This window comes from Eptatretus burgeri, chromosome 3 (genome assembly GCF_056783735.1).
Source record: "Eptatretus burgeri isolate ZD-2024b chromosome 3, Ebu_testis_v1, whole genome shotgun sequence".
In the NCBI taxonomy this organism is placed as follows: Eukaryota; Metazoa; Chordata; class Myxini; order Myxiniformes; family Myxinidae; genus Eptatretus; species Eptatretus burgeri.
The window spans coordinates 36,155,565-36,173,622 of NC_140963.1; the positions used below are offsets into that span (position 1 = coordinate 36,155,565).

At 44.2% G+C, this 18,058-nt stretch overlaps 1 protein-coding gene across 1 annotated transcript in view; it reads left to right on the top strand.

The window, feature by feature from the left end:
* Positions 1-18,058, top strand: part of DNAH7 (dynein axonemal heavy chain 7) — a 134,050-nt gene that overhangs the window by 172 nt on the left and 115,820 nt on the right. Inside the window, exons 2-8 of the mRNA XM_085872932.1 lie at positions 805-916; positions 4,140-4,191; positions 7,165-7,345; positions 14,146-14,215; positions 14,523-14,642; positions 17,383-17,502; positions 17,654-17,837. Coding sequence (XP_085729058.1) covers positions 805-916; positions 4,140-4,191; positions 7,165-7,345; positions 14,146-14,215; positions 14,523-14,642; positions 17,383-17,502; positions 17,654-17,837 — 839 coding nt within the window. The remainder of the gene's footprint in view (positions 1-804; positions 917-4,139; positions 4,192-7,164; positions 7,346-14,145; positions 14,216-14,522; positions 14,643-17,382; positions 17,503-17,653; positions 17,838-18,058) is intronic.

Genomic DNA, 18,058 nt, shown 5'->3' on the forward strand with positions numbered 1-18,058 from the left:
GTTTACACCCCCATGACCCCTACCCCCATGGCCTCTACCCCCATGACCCCTACCTCATGGCCTCTACCCCCATGGCTCCTACCCCCATGGCCCCTACCCCCATGGCCCCTACCCCCATGGCTCCTACCCCCATGGCCCCTACACCCATGGGCTCTACCCCCATGGCCCCTACCCCCATGACCCATACCCCCATGGCCCCTACCCCCATGGCCCCTACCCCCATGACCCATACCCCCATGGCCCCTACCCCCATGGTTCCTACCCCCATGGCCCCTACCCCCATGGCCCCTACCCCTATGGCCCCTACCCCCATGGCCCCTACCCCCATGGCCCCTACCCCCATGGCCCCTACCCCCATGGGCTCTACCCCTGACTCCTACCCCCATGACCCATACCCCCATGGCCCCTACCCCCATGGCCTCTACCCCCATGGCCCCTACCCCCATGGCCCCTACTCCCATGGCCCCTACCCCCATGGCCCCTACCCCCATGGCCCCTACTCCCATGGCCCCTACCCTCATGGCCCCTACCCTCATGGCCCCTACCCCCACGACCCCTACCCCATGGCCCCTACCCCATGGCCCCTACCCCATGGCCCCTACCCCATGGCCCCTACCCCATGGCCCCTACCCCATGGCCCCTACCTCCATGGCCCCATCCCCTTGCATCAATCAGTTTATATTTTAACATCCAGTGTGGTGCAAAGCACTTTGGGAGTTGTGGACCCCCTAATATATTGCAGGAATCGGTTGAGAGATCATAATGTGGGAACACCCTGAAATCCCTTCTTCACCTGTTGTACAGGATTTGGACATGGAACCAGTGGATCGAGGTGTCAACGTTGCACGCGAACTCAGTTCAGCTCGTACAGGGAAAACCGACAACGCTTCAGGAGCGCCCTCGTGCGGATGATCAGGTGAGCGCGAGCAGAACGAGACCAGCACTCGGTGGAGCACACACCTCCGCCAGGGTGAAGTTTACGTTTTGTATCCCACTGATAGGCTGGATCTGGATCCGAATGTTAACCAAATTCCAATCGGCTTGTTCATGTCAACCAACCAACTCATCCACCAGGTTTTGCCAGAATTCGTCCACAACTTTTTGAAATACCGTGCTATGTATTGTTGTTTGCCCTATATCTCTCAATGGTGAAGATTCACTTAAAAAAATTAAAAGATTCTCAGATCTGGATGTGGATCTGGATCTTCACCCAAATCGAATCAATTCTTCATTGACAAACACCCAACCTGTCCACTAAGTTTCATCCGAATCCGTCCAAAACTTTTTGAGATATCGTGCTATATATCGTTTTTGGCCCTATCGCTCAATGATGAGGAATCACTTAAAAAAATTCGAGTAGTCGGATCCGGATCTACACCAAAATTTAATTCCTTCGTCCTTGTTTGTCACACATCAAACCTGTCCAGAAAATTTCGTTCAAATCTGTCCACAACATTTTGAGATATCCTGCTCACTGACAAACAGACAGGGGTCTGTTGGATGCCTCCATCCACTTTCTGTGGTGGAGGTAATGACGGGATGCCCTGTTTTAACATCCCTCCGATGGACGACATACCCAACGATAGGTTGCAAAACACCAGGGTACCGGTTTCTAGTCTGATCGGAATTTGAACCCAGACGAGACTACCCCAAGATGAGTACACGATCTCTGAGCTGTCCCACAAAAGAGAAACATTATGACCTAATTTCCAGTTGGAGGCTCAGCATGCACGGGGTCTCGTGGGATTGATAAGTCAGGAAGGATTTTAATGAGGCAAGATGGCCAACTTGCACAGACAATTTGAAGCCTGGTGTTGGCTTAACTGTTAAGGTGGCTGGCTTAAGATCTTCGGGTCTTGAGTTCAAGCTCCTGTTGTCCGTTGAACAACACCAGGTGAGATGACAGCCCGTCATCCTTCCAAGGTTGGAAAAATGAGTACCCGCATCTTGGAAACAGGGGGCACTGCATCAGTGGCACAGCTGCGCTCCCAGCAATGATGCTACCAGCAGCCACGAGCTGCATGCAAAATGAACAGATAATTTGGAATTTGGCCAGGGTAAGCTTCTCACAGGTTTACTTTTGTGAAAGGTACCATGACATTTTAAAGGTCCACAGAATCAGAAATAAATAAATAATTTTTTTGAGCTGATTATATTAAATTTTAACTCCTCTGGAACGTAGTTCCGGGGGAGCTTGTGGGACGCTGCGTCGTCAGTCCATCCATCCACAATTACATGCAACTTCTTCTCTGAAACTACACATACGATTTTGATGAAACTTGACCACAACCTTCATCACTCATGATGTACTAAAGTTTGTTCACGACATTAAAAAATAGCTCCGCAAAGCGGGCGTAACCCCTCAGCCCATGCATTGTAAAAGGAAGCAGTGATATCACGATGATGCAGTAAGTTAGAGCACGTTGGACGTCATATCGAAAATCAATCAGACTTCAAGATGGCTCCCGTGGAGGCCACATTGAAAAATGCAGCACGCCCATTTTCGAAAGGACCCTTCCTCTACTCAACCCCAACATTCCCTGCAAAAATGGATTTAATCGGACAAGGCGTTCTCCTCGAAATTGACGGAAACCAAAAGTTGACAGACGCCCGGATGCCCGTGACGACAATACCCCTTTTTCAGCCCAATTCGGGCTGAGGGGTAAAAAACGGGGTCTAAGAGGAGGTGGGGGAGGGGTGAGTTGCCTCCCAAAATAGGTCTTTGCTTTCTTTTCCGAAACTACACACCTGATTTCAATGAAACTTGACTACAACCTTCATTATCCATGATGTACCAAAGTTTGTTCAAGCTATTTTAAAAATTGCATTCTTAGGGGGATTATGGGGGTGGGTGTAGGGGTGGGGGGGGGGTTGGTATTTGCTGTAACATTGGTTCATTGGTACATTTTTCTGATTCAGTCTTGCATTGACTAATAATTCAGTATATTGTTTCGGTTGTGGAGGAAGATGGAGGAATTTAAAAGGGAATTTTGTAGGGTTGCTTGGTCCGTGGACGTGTAGGGGGCATCTCGATGAAACTAAGTTGGGAACCTGTGAGCCTAAGTGTTACATGTCACCACACAGGGGTTGTGCATTGTTAATTAGCTAGGGAGTAAGAATAAGTTCCCCAGTATGTAATTGCCCTCCTGTGACTTTTTCCGATGTCTTTATAACCAAAACCATGAGGAGTAACAAGCAAATGTTCCGAGCAGGCAGAAGTCACGTCCCTGAGGCTGATGATTGATGGGTGTGACGTCAAAAGCAAGCCGAGCAGGCAGAAGCCCCGCCTTCCTGGGTTTAGTGCGAGCAGGCCACGCCACACAGGTGGAGGATTTGTTAGGTGTGATCGAAGAGGTTGTACAATTTGAGAGGCGGGAGAAGGTGAGCGCAAGCCGAGGAGGACGGCACGATTCTGGTATTCATGTTGAGGCGATTTGGCTCGCGTGTTGAAGCAAGATGCTGGCCTTTTGCTCTTGGTTGGGTTGGTGAGGACGATCGGCGCATGAGGCCGTTGCACTGGGTCTCTGAGCCTTGGTGTGGAGTGCCGCTCGCGGATTGCCTGGCGTGCGTTTGTCCCGCTACAAGAGAAGCAACGAGGCGTCATTTCGTTGTGCACATCTGCATGTGCGAATAGAAGCGCCTCAATTCCAAGTTCCACTAAGATCAGCTCTGGGCTAAGCCCAGTACAAGAATACTCGAAAGGAGGGGTTTCCTTTTTATTTTGTTTTCCCTTTGTCTGTATTTGAGTCTGTGTGAACAGGTGCCTCAACTTTGGGATATACTTACTTCATTATTATCATTACCTTTTGAATGACCGTCGTTTGTAAATATTTGTCTATTTTCATTAAATGTATTCATTTTAAGAAGCTGTTGCCATGTTCGTCCAGGTCAAGGGTTAAACCCACTGGACATGACAATAGGTTTTCACTTCCTCCTCAATATCATTATTCCTCCTCGGTTTCATTATTCTACCAGGTGAGTGCCCAGAGGTATTGCCCCTATTTTAAAGTAATAAACAAAGAACTGAACGTGGTTTTTAATTCCAATAATTTTTCGAGGTGTAACAGTCTTGTACATCCCTAAAAAATTCCAGATAATCTGCTGATGTGTAAACTGATGTGCACTCTTGTCTTTGTCAGCTATCAAGGAGCAGCCAGAGATCTTCAGGAGCCGCCTGAGATTGATCTCATGGTGAGTTCGGTACCATCACTCTCAGCATCAACTTTTCACATTTTCACTTTAGCTTTGTAACTACACATTTCGGTTTGTATCTAAATTACAGATGGAAGCCACATATCGAGATAGCATGAGATGATCTCGATCAAGAACTTGTAACTAAACTCGTGTTTTATTTATAAGAGGATTCACATGGCTGCATGATGAAGGGAAAAAAGTTAAACTCGTGACGATGCCCCCTGTTTCTGATAATTCATCGTCCAAACAACCCAAATATGGCACATTTCGTGACATCATGAGCTAACTTCCGTGACATCATGAGCCAGCTTCATTGACTCCTCTGTCGGGCTGATTATCGTGCAAGGTGATCTTCTTTGCTCGAGAGATTAACTTCTATTTGGTGTTCACCTGCAATGCTTTGCATTCTCTGGCAGAAATAGCAATTGGCACAGGGAAGCACAATAGGTGGGATATTGGAGAGAATTTGGGAGAGTGCACTCACCACATTGTGCCTTGAGACAGCCCCCTTTGCTTCGGTTCCACATCCACGAGTTTCATTTGTTCTGTGCATTCAGGTTTTTTTTTTTGGGGGGGGGGGTTTTGCCCTGCCATCCTATTCTGACTTTTATGCCACAATTTCCCAGGCCCTGAGGGAACACTTCATCATGGTATCCAATTCAGGGCCACTGCTCAGATCAGTACAGCACCATATGGGTCATGGTCTGGCTAGGAATGTGAAAGCATGATCATGTCAAGTGTTTTTATCATTCTGGGTGAGTTGCTGCCCTTCATAGCTATTGATAACGTTTTCGCAAAGTATTCTCAATGATTGTGGAGGTTCCCATGAGTGAGTGCCCTATATCAACGTGTGTGCCTGAGCCCTCTTGGCGGTTCCCAGAGATGATCCCTGCAACCACATGCTGCCTGCTAGGCCTCGTGGAGGCTTTCAGGGGAAGGTCTCTTTGCTATCTTTGTGCCTGAGGCCTCTCGGAGGTTCCCAGAGATGATCCCCGCAACCACATGCTGCCTGCTAGGCCTCGTGGAGGCTTTCAGGGGGAGGTCCCTTCGCTATCTATGTTCCTAAGGCCTCTCGGAGGTTCCCAGAGATGATCCCCACACCCACGTGTTGCCTGCTCGGCCTCACTGAGGCTTTCAGGGGGAGGTCCCATAACCATCTGTGTGCCTGAGGCCTTACAGAGGTTTTCGAAATCGCACGACTCATTACGTTACAATGAAATTTATTTTCCAGGAAATGTCTGTGTCATCTGCACAATGTCACTTTCGACCAATAAAAATATTTTTAATCTGGAGGATCACATTTTCATCACACATTGAAGTCGACACCAAGCATCAATGGTGTGAATTCAAAAGACCGAAACTTCTTTCATCCAGGTAAACTACAAGAGCATATAGTGAACAAAGCAAACAAACTGGCAGATTGTGGACACATGGGCACATGCCATTAGTAGTCTTATTATGACACCAAAATAACCATCAAATGAAAGGATCAATACAAAGAGTAAGTGTGAGCTGCAAATTGGATGGCAGTGAACTTGTTGAGAATGAAAATGGAAAAATAAATATACTGTTCAGGGACAAACAACAAATAATAATATTTAAAAAAAATAAATCTAGGACATAAATCAAAAGTGTGGGTCACACACTGTGTGAAAGCCAGGAAGTGCAAACTGCACATGTTGATGAAACAGGTGGGTTTCCAAAAACGAATCATCATAAGTTTGGATGAAATTGTATTTTGTTGTTTACAAGGTCTAAGGCTCAGGGAGGAGGGTCGAAACCACACACACACACACACACACACACACACACACACACACACACACACACACACACACGCACACACACGCACACACACGCACACACGCACACACGCACACACGCACACACGCACACATGCACACATGCACACACACGCACACACACGCACACACACGCACACCCACATACACACCATGACGTAACACGAGTCTTGACTGCAAACAAAGTCTTGGAGGAAGTGATTGATGTCCTACCAAGCCTGGTGTTGGATTAGCGGTTCGGGTGGGATCTTAGGATCCCGAGCTCAAATCCTGCTTGGCTGTTGAATTAATATCAGATGGGGTTGACTCTCCCTGTCATCCTTCCAAGGTCTGCAAAATGAGTGCCAGCTTGCTGGTATCCTGTGTTGGAGTGGTGACCCGTCCAGGATTGTGCCCAATAGCCAAGGAGACTGCTTAGGCAGCACCAACGCTCTGCAAAGAGTATGGTTCCAATGAATGGATGGTATCGGGGCACAGCATCAGCAGCACAGTTGCGCCCCAACAAAATTATAGCTACCCCGCAGCCAAGCTGCCCTATGTAAGAAGAAGAAGTAGCTTCCTGGGACATTCTGGGGACTGGAGATGCCATCACTATGACGTTGCTTTTCTCTCCACACTCAGCATGCAATTAAGGAGAAAGTTCTTCCTCCCCATGGATTCCGAGCTATGGGTTTGTCCATAAATATTTCTTGTCCATAAAATTGCACTCCAGGTGGTGAAATTGATCAGGCGCAGCTCAACTGAAGAAGATGTCATTGATGTGCTCGGCTAGTAGGATAGCCAAGACGTGTGTGTACTCCCCTCTGAGATATCTATCACTGATTTGAATCTTGGCACAACTATAAATTGCCATCCTGGAGTTTGCACCATCCTTCGGAAGGACGTTGAACTGGGTGTCCTGTCTGCCAGGATTAGATGGTGGACATTAAAGATCACAGAGTGTTCTTCATGAAGAGTAGGTGAGCTATCGCCGGCATCATGAAATAGTTACAAATTCCTATGTGATAAGCTGGTTCATGAAAGACATAGGACACGGAGTTCCTCGTTTCGACCCGACAATAAGGTGTGAATATTTGGGGCTGTTAAAGTACTTGTAGACCATACAGTCGATTACATCAAATGCTCATACATTCCCAACATCTCCCATTCCATTTTTTTTCTCCTGCAGAAATACTACTATTATATTCACCATGGTATTGATACAGAGAATGTTGCCTCCATGAAGGAGGTTTGGGTCATTCACATCCTGGAACTGGTGCCGCAACACCTTCAAAAACAGGCCGGCATGATCAAGGAGCTTTTGGAGGAAATGCAAGACAATTACCTGCTTAGTATGAAGAAAGCCACTGGTATGTGTAATTTTGGCCAAAATGTGGCAATTTGGCCAGCAGGATAGCCTAGATACATGAACACTTGCCTCCGAGCAGCCTCACCTGGGTTTGAATCCTGGTCCAGCTGTGAACTGCCACCCTGGTGTTTCACAGATGTGTGTGTGTGTGTGTGTGTGTGTGTGTGTGTGTGTGTGTGTGTGTGTGTGTGTGTGTGTGTGTGTGTTGTTTGTTATCTCCATATGTGGTTTGAAGAAGGTGGATGGAGTCCTCCCAGGTGTCGAAGTTTCCACCTCTGTTTCAGTGAGGGATCACGATTCATGGACCAAGTTGTGAAGTTTTCTTGTTCTCAGAGTTTTGTTCCAAGGGCTCTTTCCAGGATCATTACTGAGTCCCAGACAGCTTCTAACTGCAGTTCGTTTGTATTGATATTGTCAGGGATGGTTTTTAAGATCACCGTAAGGTTCTTCCTCATCATTCCCTTTGCTCCAATTGTGTTTGTGTTTGTGTGTGTGCATGTGTGTGGGGGTGGGCAGGAGGTGGTTGGGGGGGGGGAGGGGTTGGTTGTGTTAATCAGACAGAAGGATTTTGAGTTGCTTTCTAGTTTCCTGGCACACGCAAAGTGAAAAGCAAGGTTAAGCAATAGGTTCACTTTGTCCGTCTGTCTGTCTGTCTGTCCACCAACATCAGTTTATGATCGAGGAACAACTTTATATCAATTGAATGTTAAATTTTGAACATGAATCGGAACATAAATTGGAACACGAACCTGCAGTTTAGCAGTACTTTGGCTCAGAATATTAATGTCCTGACCGTGTATGCACAGAGAGGAGTGAGAATTTTTTAGTTTGTCTGCCCGTCTGGCAATTAAACAAAAGTAAAAATCATTCCAAACAGGAAACTTAGTGTTTTTAAGTATGCCATAAGGGACACAAACAACAGGCATGAATAACTACTGTAACGGGTTAAATAAGGTGGTTTAAAAGATGCTGCACCGTTCGCGGTAAACTCCCAATTTTTTTTTCAACAACCTTTAAAACCTTCATTTTATTTCAATTGAATTATATACTTGAACACTGCAGAATAGAAATCGCCTCGTTGGCACTTTCAAAAACCCTTCGTTTAGTACAAAATATTGGGGCATTTTACATCATCTCGGCCAATCAAATTTGCAGCTTGAAGACCCCGCCAATGTACACTTCTTTCTCAAGACTGCATGGGGGTAAGGTGTTCTACGAACTCTTCAGTTTCAGTTGTGTTAAATCAGGACGACACCCTTCCTCCTTCCTCCTCAGATTCTGCCAATGGATGTGAGTGCCTCAATTCCTGCTCAGACAAGGGAATTAAGGAGAAATACAACCCCCCCCTCCATTCCATAACCAAAAAGATTGTCCATGTTCTATCCTATAAATGCTGAGCATGATGTGAGGAACAAGCACATGTCGTTATTAAAGTGTTTGGTATTAATCAGGGCCGGATTAAACAGTCCATGGGCCCTAGGCTCACGATCCTTTGTGCTCCATCCCCCCATAATTGACATACGCACCATGCCCGCACAGATATGAAACGCCAACAACAGCAACCATTAACTGTTCAACGCAAAACCAGTGTGGCGTTCTGGGAGATGGCGCTATTAGAGTTAGATTGGATGATACCATTATTTAATTTGCACAATTTATTTTTCTGACTTAATATGTCCCATTTGATGAACATATATTTATTTGGTGTGCAAGTGTAATATGTATTAATGAAGTGTTAAATATAAATATATATATATATATATATATATATATATATATATATATATTGTTTTTTTATGAATCATTTTGGGCCCCCCTGAAGTTGGGGTTCTCGGCCCGAGCCTAATTGGCCTATGTAGTAATCTGTCCCAGAGTATGACCCAGCCAGGGTTAGAATCAAACCATCAACCTAGTAAACTGAGAGTGGATGCTTTAACTGCACAATGCTACCCAGTTTGGTTTTCGAGTCTTGGTATTTGAAAATTTTTTGACTGAAAAAAATATCCACGGTACATTTCCCTGGTTGCTATATTGAGTTGAATTTGTCTGTTAAAACAGGATTTTCCTTCAAAATGTGTCATCTGTTTACAGATTTCGTTATAACGAGACTCCACGATCTGGTGTTTGGAACGTTATTCTCAATTCTAACTCCATTCTGGCAGAACAAACTACAGAGTGAAAACAATAAAAAGAGTAATCAGATATTGCAGACCCTCACCAGGACTGATTTTGTGTACTGGTGCGTTACGTAATTAATAAGAGACATAACTAGAACTGCCACTTTATAACTGCTGGCAGTGATGACCGGGTACCAAGATGTCCCGCTTTGATGGAACCCCACTTTGATTGGACACCTGACCCTGACCCATGAGGTTTTTTTTATTATTATTCAATTGAATTCAGAAAGGGATTAAAATAAAATCAATTCAAATCAAATGGAAGACGAAATTGGTACAGTCCTGCATTGGAGTCATCAGAAGGAACCCAAACAAGCAAAAAGCAAAGATGAAGTCATCAGGAGGAACCTGCATGGAACTCACATTTCAGCAGCTACTCCTCTACCCTCTAACCCATCCAGGTACCTTATTCAAAAAATAAAAATAAAAAATAACCCAGATCAAAAAAAATCAAACAATTCTGGCTGCCAGACCAAGTGTCGATCGAGTTGAAATTTAAAACATGTATTCCACATCACCACTAGATCATAATTGTTAAGTTTCATGTTGATTTATTTAGGAGTTCCAGAGAAAACATTTTAAAATATTTTTCTTCAGTCCAAAATGGCTGCCAAATCATGTGACCTGTCAATTATTCCTTTTTTTTTTTTTTTTTTTTTTTTTTTTTTTTGTATACCTTGGTCGAGGCTCGTATGAGAGCTAACACACAACTCACAGCAAGGAGGCATGAGACAAGAGGGGCGGGAGTGGAAGGGACAAAACATTGGGGAACAGACACAGGTGAAATGTGGAAGGGAGAGGGATGGGGATGGGACGGGGAACATGGCGAGGGGAAGATGGACATTAAAGGGACTTTCAGGAAGGAAAGCAGGAGAAATGAAGGAAGTGGGCTTGGGTGGATTATCGGGGGTAGAAAAGATCGAGGATTTGGATGGGGGAAGATAAGAGGTGGTGGTGAACAGCTGTTTTGAAAGCCTGGAGGGAAGAATGGGAAAGAATAGAGTGAGGAAGTTTATTCCAAAGGCGGGAAAAAAGAGGAATGAAAGAGTGAAGATGAGCAGTGATTCGTGATTTTGGTAGTTTTACCAGAAGGGGGTTGTTGGCGGACCTTGAGCGCCCTGTGGAAATGTGGTGGGGACAAATCGCAGAGAGAGCAGGGGGGCAAGACTGGAGAGGAGTCGGTAGAAGACAAAAGACCACCGACCAACCTGCGGTGATTGAGTGAGAGGCCCAAAGACTCAGCTTCATTGCGGGAGATGCCAATGATCTTAAAAGCCCTGGTTTCGACAGCGTGAAGTCGAGAAAGGTGGGAGGCAGGAGCACCAGCCCAGAGGGGAGAGCAGTACTCCATCAGGCTACGGACAAAAGCTTTGTAAGTGGTCAGGAGCTCAAGAGGGCCGAGGAAGGACTTTGCACGACGGAGGATTCCCAGTCGGCGACTGGCTTTGAGGCAAGGTTGGAAATGTGACTTTCCCAGGAAAGGTCATGGCAGATAGTGAGACCCAGAAGCTTGAAAGAAAAGACTTCTTCCAGAGGATTGTTGAGAAAGTGGATGGGGGGTTTTGTAAACGGTCCTTTCGAAGAGACATAGTGAGAGTGTGAGATTTGTCTGGATTGAAAGACATGTTCCACGTGTTGGACCAGTTTGTGATTTTATCCAGATCTGCAGTGAGCGAAGAAGCTGCTGCTTGCCGGTCTGAGGGATGACAGATGGTACGGCAGAGGGTGGAGTCATCGGCAAAGAGAAATAGAGGATTTTCCAGAGAGTCCGAGAGATCATTTATGAAAACCAGAAAAAGAACAGGGCCCAGAACGCTACCTTGAGGAACTCCAGCCTGCACAGGAAGAGGGGATGAAAGAACTCCATTTAGGGCCACACGTTGACTGCGACAGGAGAGGAAGTCTGCGAGCCATGAGTGGAGATGGCCTTGAATACCATGGGAAGAGAGTTTGGTGAGTAGGGCAGGGTGCCAGACTGTGTCAAAAGCACGTGATATGTCCAGGGATACGGCTCGGATTTCCTGTCTGGCATTGAGGACCTCCATCCATTGATGGGAGAGCAGTAGCAGCATATCTAGGGTAGAGTGACCTGGTCTGAAACCAAATTGATGATTGGAAATCAAGCCATTGGAGAAGAGGAAGGATTTCATGTCTGAAGCGATGATGGATTCCATAACCTTGCTGATGATTGGGAGGAGGCTGATTGGTCTATAGTTACAAGGATCTGTTTTTGCACCTTTTTTATGCAGGGCAGTGATGTTAGCAGATTTCCAAGCAGATGGCAGATGACCTTGGGAAAATGAGAGGGTGAATAGAACAGAGAGAGGGTGAGCAAGAGCAGAAGAGCAGGCTTTGAGGACACGTGGGCTGACGCCGTCTGGACCGGTTGCAGAATCTGACTCGAGGTTTGAAAGCAAGCTCTCCACCTTGTCAGGAGAAAAGGATACAGAGTCCAGGGACAGTTGGGTGCGACTGGGTAAAGTGGGTAGAGATAGTGATGGGTTTGGGACACAAGATTTAGCTGCAAACACCGAGTTTAGACATTCAGCTTTATCACGTGTGGAATCAGCAGTGCGGCCATTTGAGGTAAGGGAGGGGATGGAGGGGGAACATACACCAGAAACAGATTTGATTAAACGCCACCAGGATTTTGAGGAGGGAGAGAGGTTTGAGAGTTCAGACTTGAGATGAGAAAGATGTTGTTTTCTGGCTCTCCTGAGGGTAGCTACACACTTGTTCCGAGCTTTGTGGAAAGAACTGAGATTGCCCTCAGTTGGGTTTGCTTTCCATGAGGCAAAGGCAAGTTGTTTCAGGACAACTGCCTCGCCACAAGCTTCAGTAAACCAAGGGCGGGAGGAAGGGTAAGACAACTGAACACGAGAGGGGATAAATCTGTGCATGAGGGAGAGCAAGTTTCTTTGAAAGAATTCCCAGGATGAGTTGATGTTTGAGAAAGTAGTGATAGGAGACCAGTCTGTAAGTTTGATGGCTGCTCGGAGACCCTGCCAGTCGGCTTGAGTGAAATGCCAGACTCGACGGCGGTGAGGTGGTTCTCTGATAACAGCCAGAGAGATGTCCACTTTAACAAGGACGTGGTCAGAAGAACCAATTGGAGCGAAGGAAGAGCAGCAGATATTGTCAGGGAAACTTGTACACCCAAGGCTTGTGGAACGTTTGTGTGAAGTTCCCCTCGATCTGTCCAGTCGTTCTGGAAAAGAAGATTTTTTTTTTTAGGGTAACTCCAATATGGTTGCCAAACCATGTGACCTATGTCATATGTGTAAAGTTTCACCTCGATCTGTTCAGCCACTTCAGAGAAGAAGATTTTTGAAGGTTAAAAAAAAAATACATATATATATATATATATATATATATATATATATATATATATATATATATATATATATATATATATATATATATATATATGGCTGCTAAATCAAGTGACCGATGATGTCATCAATTTTTTTTTTCTCTGGACCATTTTATGTCGAGATGACCCTCAAAAATTTTCATACTGATCAGATGTAGCCTTCAACATCTGCAATTATGACGTCATAACGAAGGAACCTATGATGTCATTAAAAAAATCACTCATTCCCCATGAGGAGTATTTGCCGTGTGCCAAGTTTCATTTTTTTCCTTGGTGCAGTTTCAGAGATACAGAGGTCCAATTTTTTTTTCCAACACGGCTGCCATACCACGTGACCCATGACGTCATAATTATGATTAAAACAATATCGATCAGCAAAGGGAATAGTCAGAAATGGAGTTCCAAATTTAACCAAAGGAACCACTATATGGTCAGTTGGTGCTGACAGGATAGCCGAGAGCTATGCGCTCTCACCTCTGAGCTGTCGAGCCTGGTTTGAATCCCGACCCAGCTATAAACTCCAGTATCATCCTGGTGTCTCACAGGCAGAACAATGCATCATTGTATGTGCTGTTCCTCAGATTAAACTGGGCATCTCGTCTGCCAGCATTAGTTGGTGGACATTAAAGATTCCATGAGGTCTTTCGTGAAGAGTAAGGGAGTTATCATGGCATCATGAACAAATTCCAAATTCCTGCCGTAACTACTGCTGGGGAAGGCGATGTCAATCCACCCAGTGTAACTGTTGCCAAGAAACTGCTTCGGCAGCACCAACACTCTTAGAGGATGGTAGAGGAAATCATTTGGTTGGTTGTGACATCTTGGAGTGGAAATTTATATGAGTGTGTAGTGTGACAGATGTGGTGTGGTTTGGTATGCATTCAGAAGGTGTTATCATAATAAGTGTTGTAACTTTCTATCTGCAAGATGGCATTACGTATTCCTGCATGCGATGTTTCCACAAGAAGATGTTGTCGATAAACGAGGTAATCAACATAACACAATAACATTTCAAACACCCAATTCCAGGACTGTGATGAGTATTTTTGAACCTTTCAAGGCCTCGGGACTCTTCGAGTGCAGCAAAGGATCTCTTACAATAGAATGTGTTTGCACACGTCTAGGCCCACCACCGGGTTGTCTCAAGGCATGGCATGGATGTGTAAACAGGTTTACAATCACCAAGACATTGATAACCTGCTATTATTTTCAGAAAATAATCAGAACATGTATTTTTCTTGCGTCTTTCAGTTGACTTTGTGCTGAGTGACCCTGATGGGACGTATCGGAAGAAGGGAGCAGTTTCTCCTCACAAAGAAGAGTAAGTTTCCTGTCTCTGCAATAACATCCCAATTCTTCCATTAAATCCGTGACGTCATCTCCACCAGTGGTGGTCAGACTCCTATCAGCTAAGACACTTACTGTTGTCCTGCAATGCTCATAAGGCCTCATTTGAACCTCATTTATTTGTAAATTAGTCATTGGCACTCAATAATGTAAAGTGTGGAATTAATGTTGTGCTTCACATTAATATTTAACATAAGTTTGAGTGTCCATAGAGGATGGATAGTGAGTGACAAAATCCCTGCAAGGTTAGGAAATCTGCTTTTCCTCTCATTCACCGACAGACTGAAAACAATGTCTTGTAAGGAGAGTTTCCAGACTGCGAGAAATACACTGAGCAAGAAACTCCACACCTATAAACCCAGCATGATCGCTTTGGTTCATCTTTGGGACATTTCTTACAGGTAAAAATATAAATGGATAACGTTTTGTGAAAGTTATCGATAAAGGTTGATGCGAGGAGCGACGAAAACGCTTTCCCCTGAAAAATCTTTTTTTAAAGCCAAGACCATGATATCAGTTCCAATTAGCATCAGGAAGATGACCCACATCTGGGAATAATTGTGATGCCCACTGGAATGACAGAATAGTATTAACGTTGGGTTTGGGGGTGGGGGGGGGGAGTGGATGGAATTGTTGAGAACGAATCCTTTTCACTCCCTAATTGTATGAGTAGGACCATTGGGGTGCTGTATGACCAGTGGTTTTGAGAGGCAAAGGTCCTGAGGTTGATATCGATCACAAAGCTGCCGATAATTAAATGTAAATGAAAGCATGGACTCCACAGGAATTGTGGTAAATTTGGAAGTGCAAGAATTTACAAGGTTGCACTGTATAATACAATTCAGATGCAGGATATGGTTAAACAAGTCTGAAGACGATGATGGTTCACGAGCGGTATTTGACAATGTAGATTGTTTCAGAAGTCAAGGATGAGACAATGTGATAATTTTTGACCAAGTTATAAAAATGATCAACATGATGTGGTACGGGTGACGGGTTATTCGCTGCAAAATGTTGAAAACCTGGTTTCGTTCAACAACTTTCAAAATTTGACCTTTGCATAACGTTAAAAGGTCACAAAACAATGTTGTGGACATTAAAATAAGGAAACAGGATACGTGCTATAGCTTATTGGAGTTAGTTCGTCGAAGAAGGTTGAAAACCCGGTTTGATTCCCACAACTTTGAAAATTTGACCTTTGTGGCCTTTAAAGGTTAAAGGTCAAGGATTATGATCTTTGATGAAAAACTTCCACTGGAACATTCCAGGAACAATATAACATCATATAGGCTATATGGCATTTCGCACTCATCGGATTATCCATACTTTGATGAAATCAGCGTAAAAACAAACTTGAAGGGGACGCCACGGGCAAGGTGTTTGAGATAGAGAAAAATGGTTTGAAGACTTTAGGTGGGGAATGACCTCAAGATTATGTATAAAAATATTGTCATCCTAGCTCTCAAATTTTGGGCGGTCGTTTGATTTTTTTATGTCAAAATTCGCAATTTTCTAAGCTTTTGACCTTGTGACCTTGACCTTGGGACGAAAATGAAAAATCAGACAACAAGTTTTCGATAATTCATTTTGCTATTCAAATACCAAAGAACCCATTCCATTCAGTCAATTCCCGAGGAGAAGAAAGATTTTTAATCCGACTACCCCCTAAAATGGCTATTTTTGGAGTGTGGCTCTGCCCACAATGGGCGCAGCCACGCCTTCATCTAGGAAAACACAACTAAACCTTGATATCGAACACATAACCAAGTTTCATCAAGATCAGGTCAAAGTCCACGGAGTTATGCTCTGGACAGACAGACATACACACAGACACACCGACACACAGACATAACGAATATAGTGGTCACAATGGCTTGCGCTCATGAACCAATAAAGAACTCGTCTTGCTGGTGAAGGCAAGGTTACTGGGTAAGGTCATTTCGTGAATCAATCCTTTATGGTATCTCCACGACAGCTTTGGCATAATGACATGAACATCCACTGCAAACAAAACATTGACAACTCGAAAGAGCAACCGGGGATTGTAGACCCTCGCCAGGACTCGTTCTGTGTGGTGTTTGTGTGTTACGTAATTAATAGACTTGATTAATACATTCCACTCTGTAATTATATGGAATTAATAGGAGTCTTCATGTTCCAATGGTATGTAATAAAAAACGTACTCACGTACTCGTATTCCAATAGTAATTATATATATATATATATATATATATATATATATATATATATATATATATATATATATATATATATATATATATATATATACTTACATTCCAATGCCAAGTAATTAATAGACGTACTCACGTTCCAATAGTCAGAGAGAGGCCAAAGGTCAACAACAGGTGGTATTTCGAAAATCCTCAATTTTCATCCGACTCGCTTGAAATTTGAAGAGGATTTATACTTCAGGACGCTGAATTCAACAACCATTTAATTATTTTTGAGGTTAACATGGACTAAAACACCAGCAAAGGCCAATATATGCCTGGTGTTGACTTACTGTTTCAGGTGGTGGACTTGGAATCCAATGATCCTGAGTTCAAATCCCACCTTCCTGTTGAATTAATACCTGGTGGGGTTGACTCTGCCTGTCATCCTTCTGAGGTCGGCAAAATGAGTACCTTGCTGATATCCTGTGTTGGAGTGGTGACCTGTCCCTGTGCTCTGGAGTGTGCTCTGGAGTCCCTGCACTCTTGGAGTGCTCTGCACAGAGTATGGTCCCAATGGATGGATGGATTGATGGATAGGCCCAAGGTCAACAACTAAGGCGGTATTTCTAAAATCAAATTTCAAGTCAATAGGATGAAAATTTAGGAAGAGGATTTGCATATCTTTTATCATATCTCATATCCGAATTTCTAAAATTGTCAATTTTAATCCAATTGACTTGAAATATGAGCAGGGTTTTCATATTGGATCACTGAAGCCTTTTGCTTTTGAGGTCAAAAGGTCAAGGTCACCTAAAATCTTGAAATCTTTTTTAATTTTTTAACTGTTTTTGTCTTGTTTAGCATACGGAAGAAGTAGTCTGAATACAAAGCGGACGTGGACAGGCTTTGTATTTTCAGATGCTTTCCAGTTTTGCTTTGTTCACCGTCATTGTATTTGCACCAACAGGCATTTGCGCCTGGTGGATGTCCAGGAGATTGGACAAAGGAACGAGCCCATTGACCTCCTCAAGTTCCAACAAATTGCAATGAAGGATGTCGCCATTGCCAAAGACAAGCTGCTCACAGTGTAAGAAAGTTGCTCTCATCTTTGAAGCAATATATGGTTGCTTTGTGGTGTTTTAATAACCCTGCATTGGTATACGAAAGATGTCTACGCAAATGGATATTGATTTGAGACTTTTCTTCAACAGTGCTATAACTACTATATGTCTTTGCAGTTGGCTACCAGAGGTTCAAAATATTTTTTGCCAGGGTGGAGAACTGAAACTGCTGCCTTCCATCACCCACAAAGCCCAATTTGAGGAGTTTTTCAGCTGCACCGGGATCCTGATGAGCACCCAACTTCAACAACTCGTCTTAGCTTCGATGCAGGATTACACCAACCTGCTTTGCAAATCTCCGGTAGTTCACACAACAATGTGTTGGAATTCAAATGTGTTTAGAACTCATAGATGTGCTGTATATAGTGCTCAGAATTTGGTCTGATCGATGACTGGAAACTTAACATTCATGGTGTATCGTGAGACTGCTGGATAGGGGTCAACATTACACTTAACGACTTCCTATAAATTTTGGAATATGGCCAATGCGTTGACCCAACACTGCTCTTGTGAAAAATAACA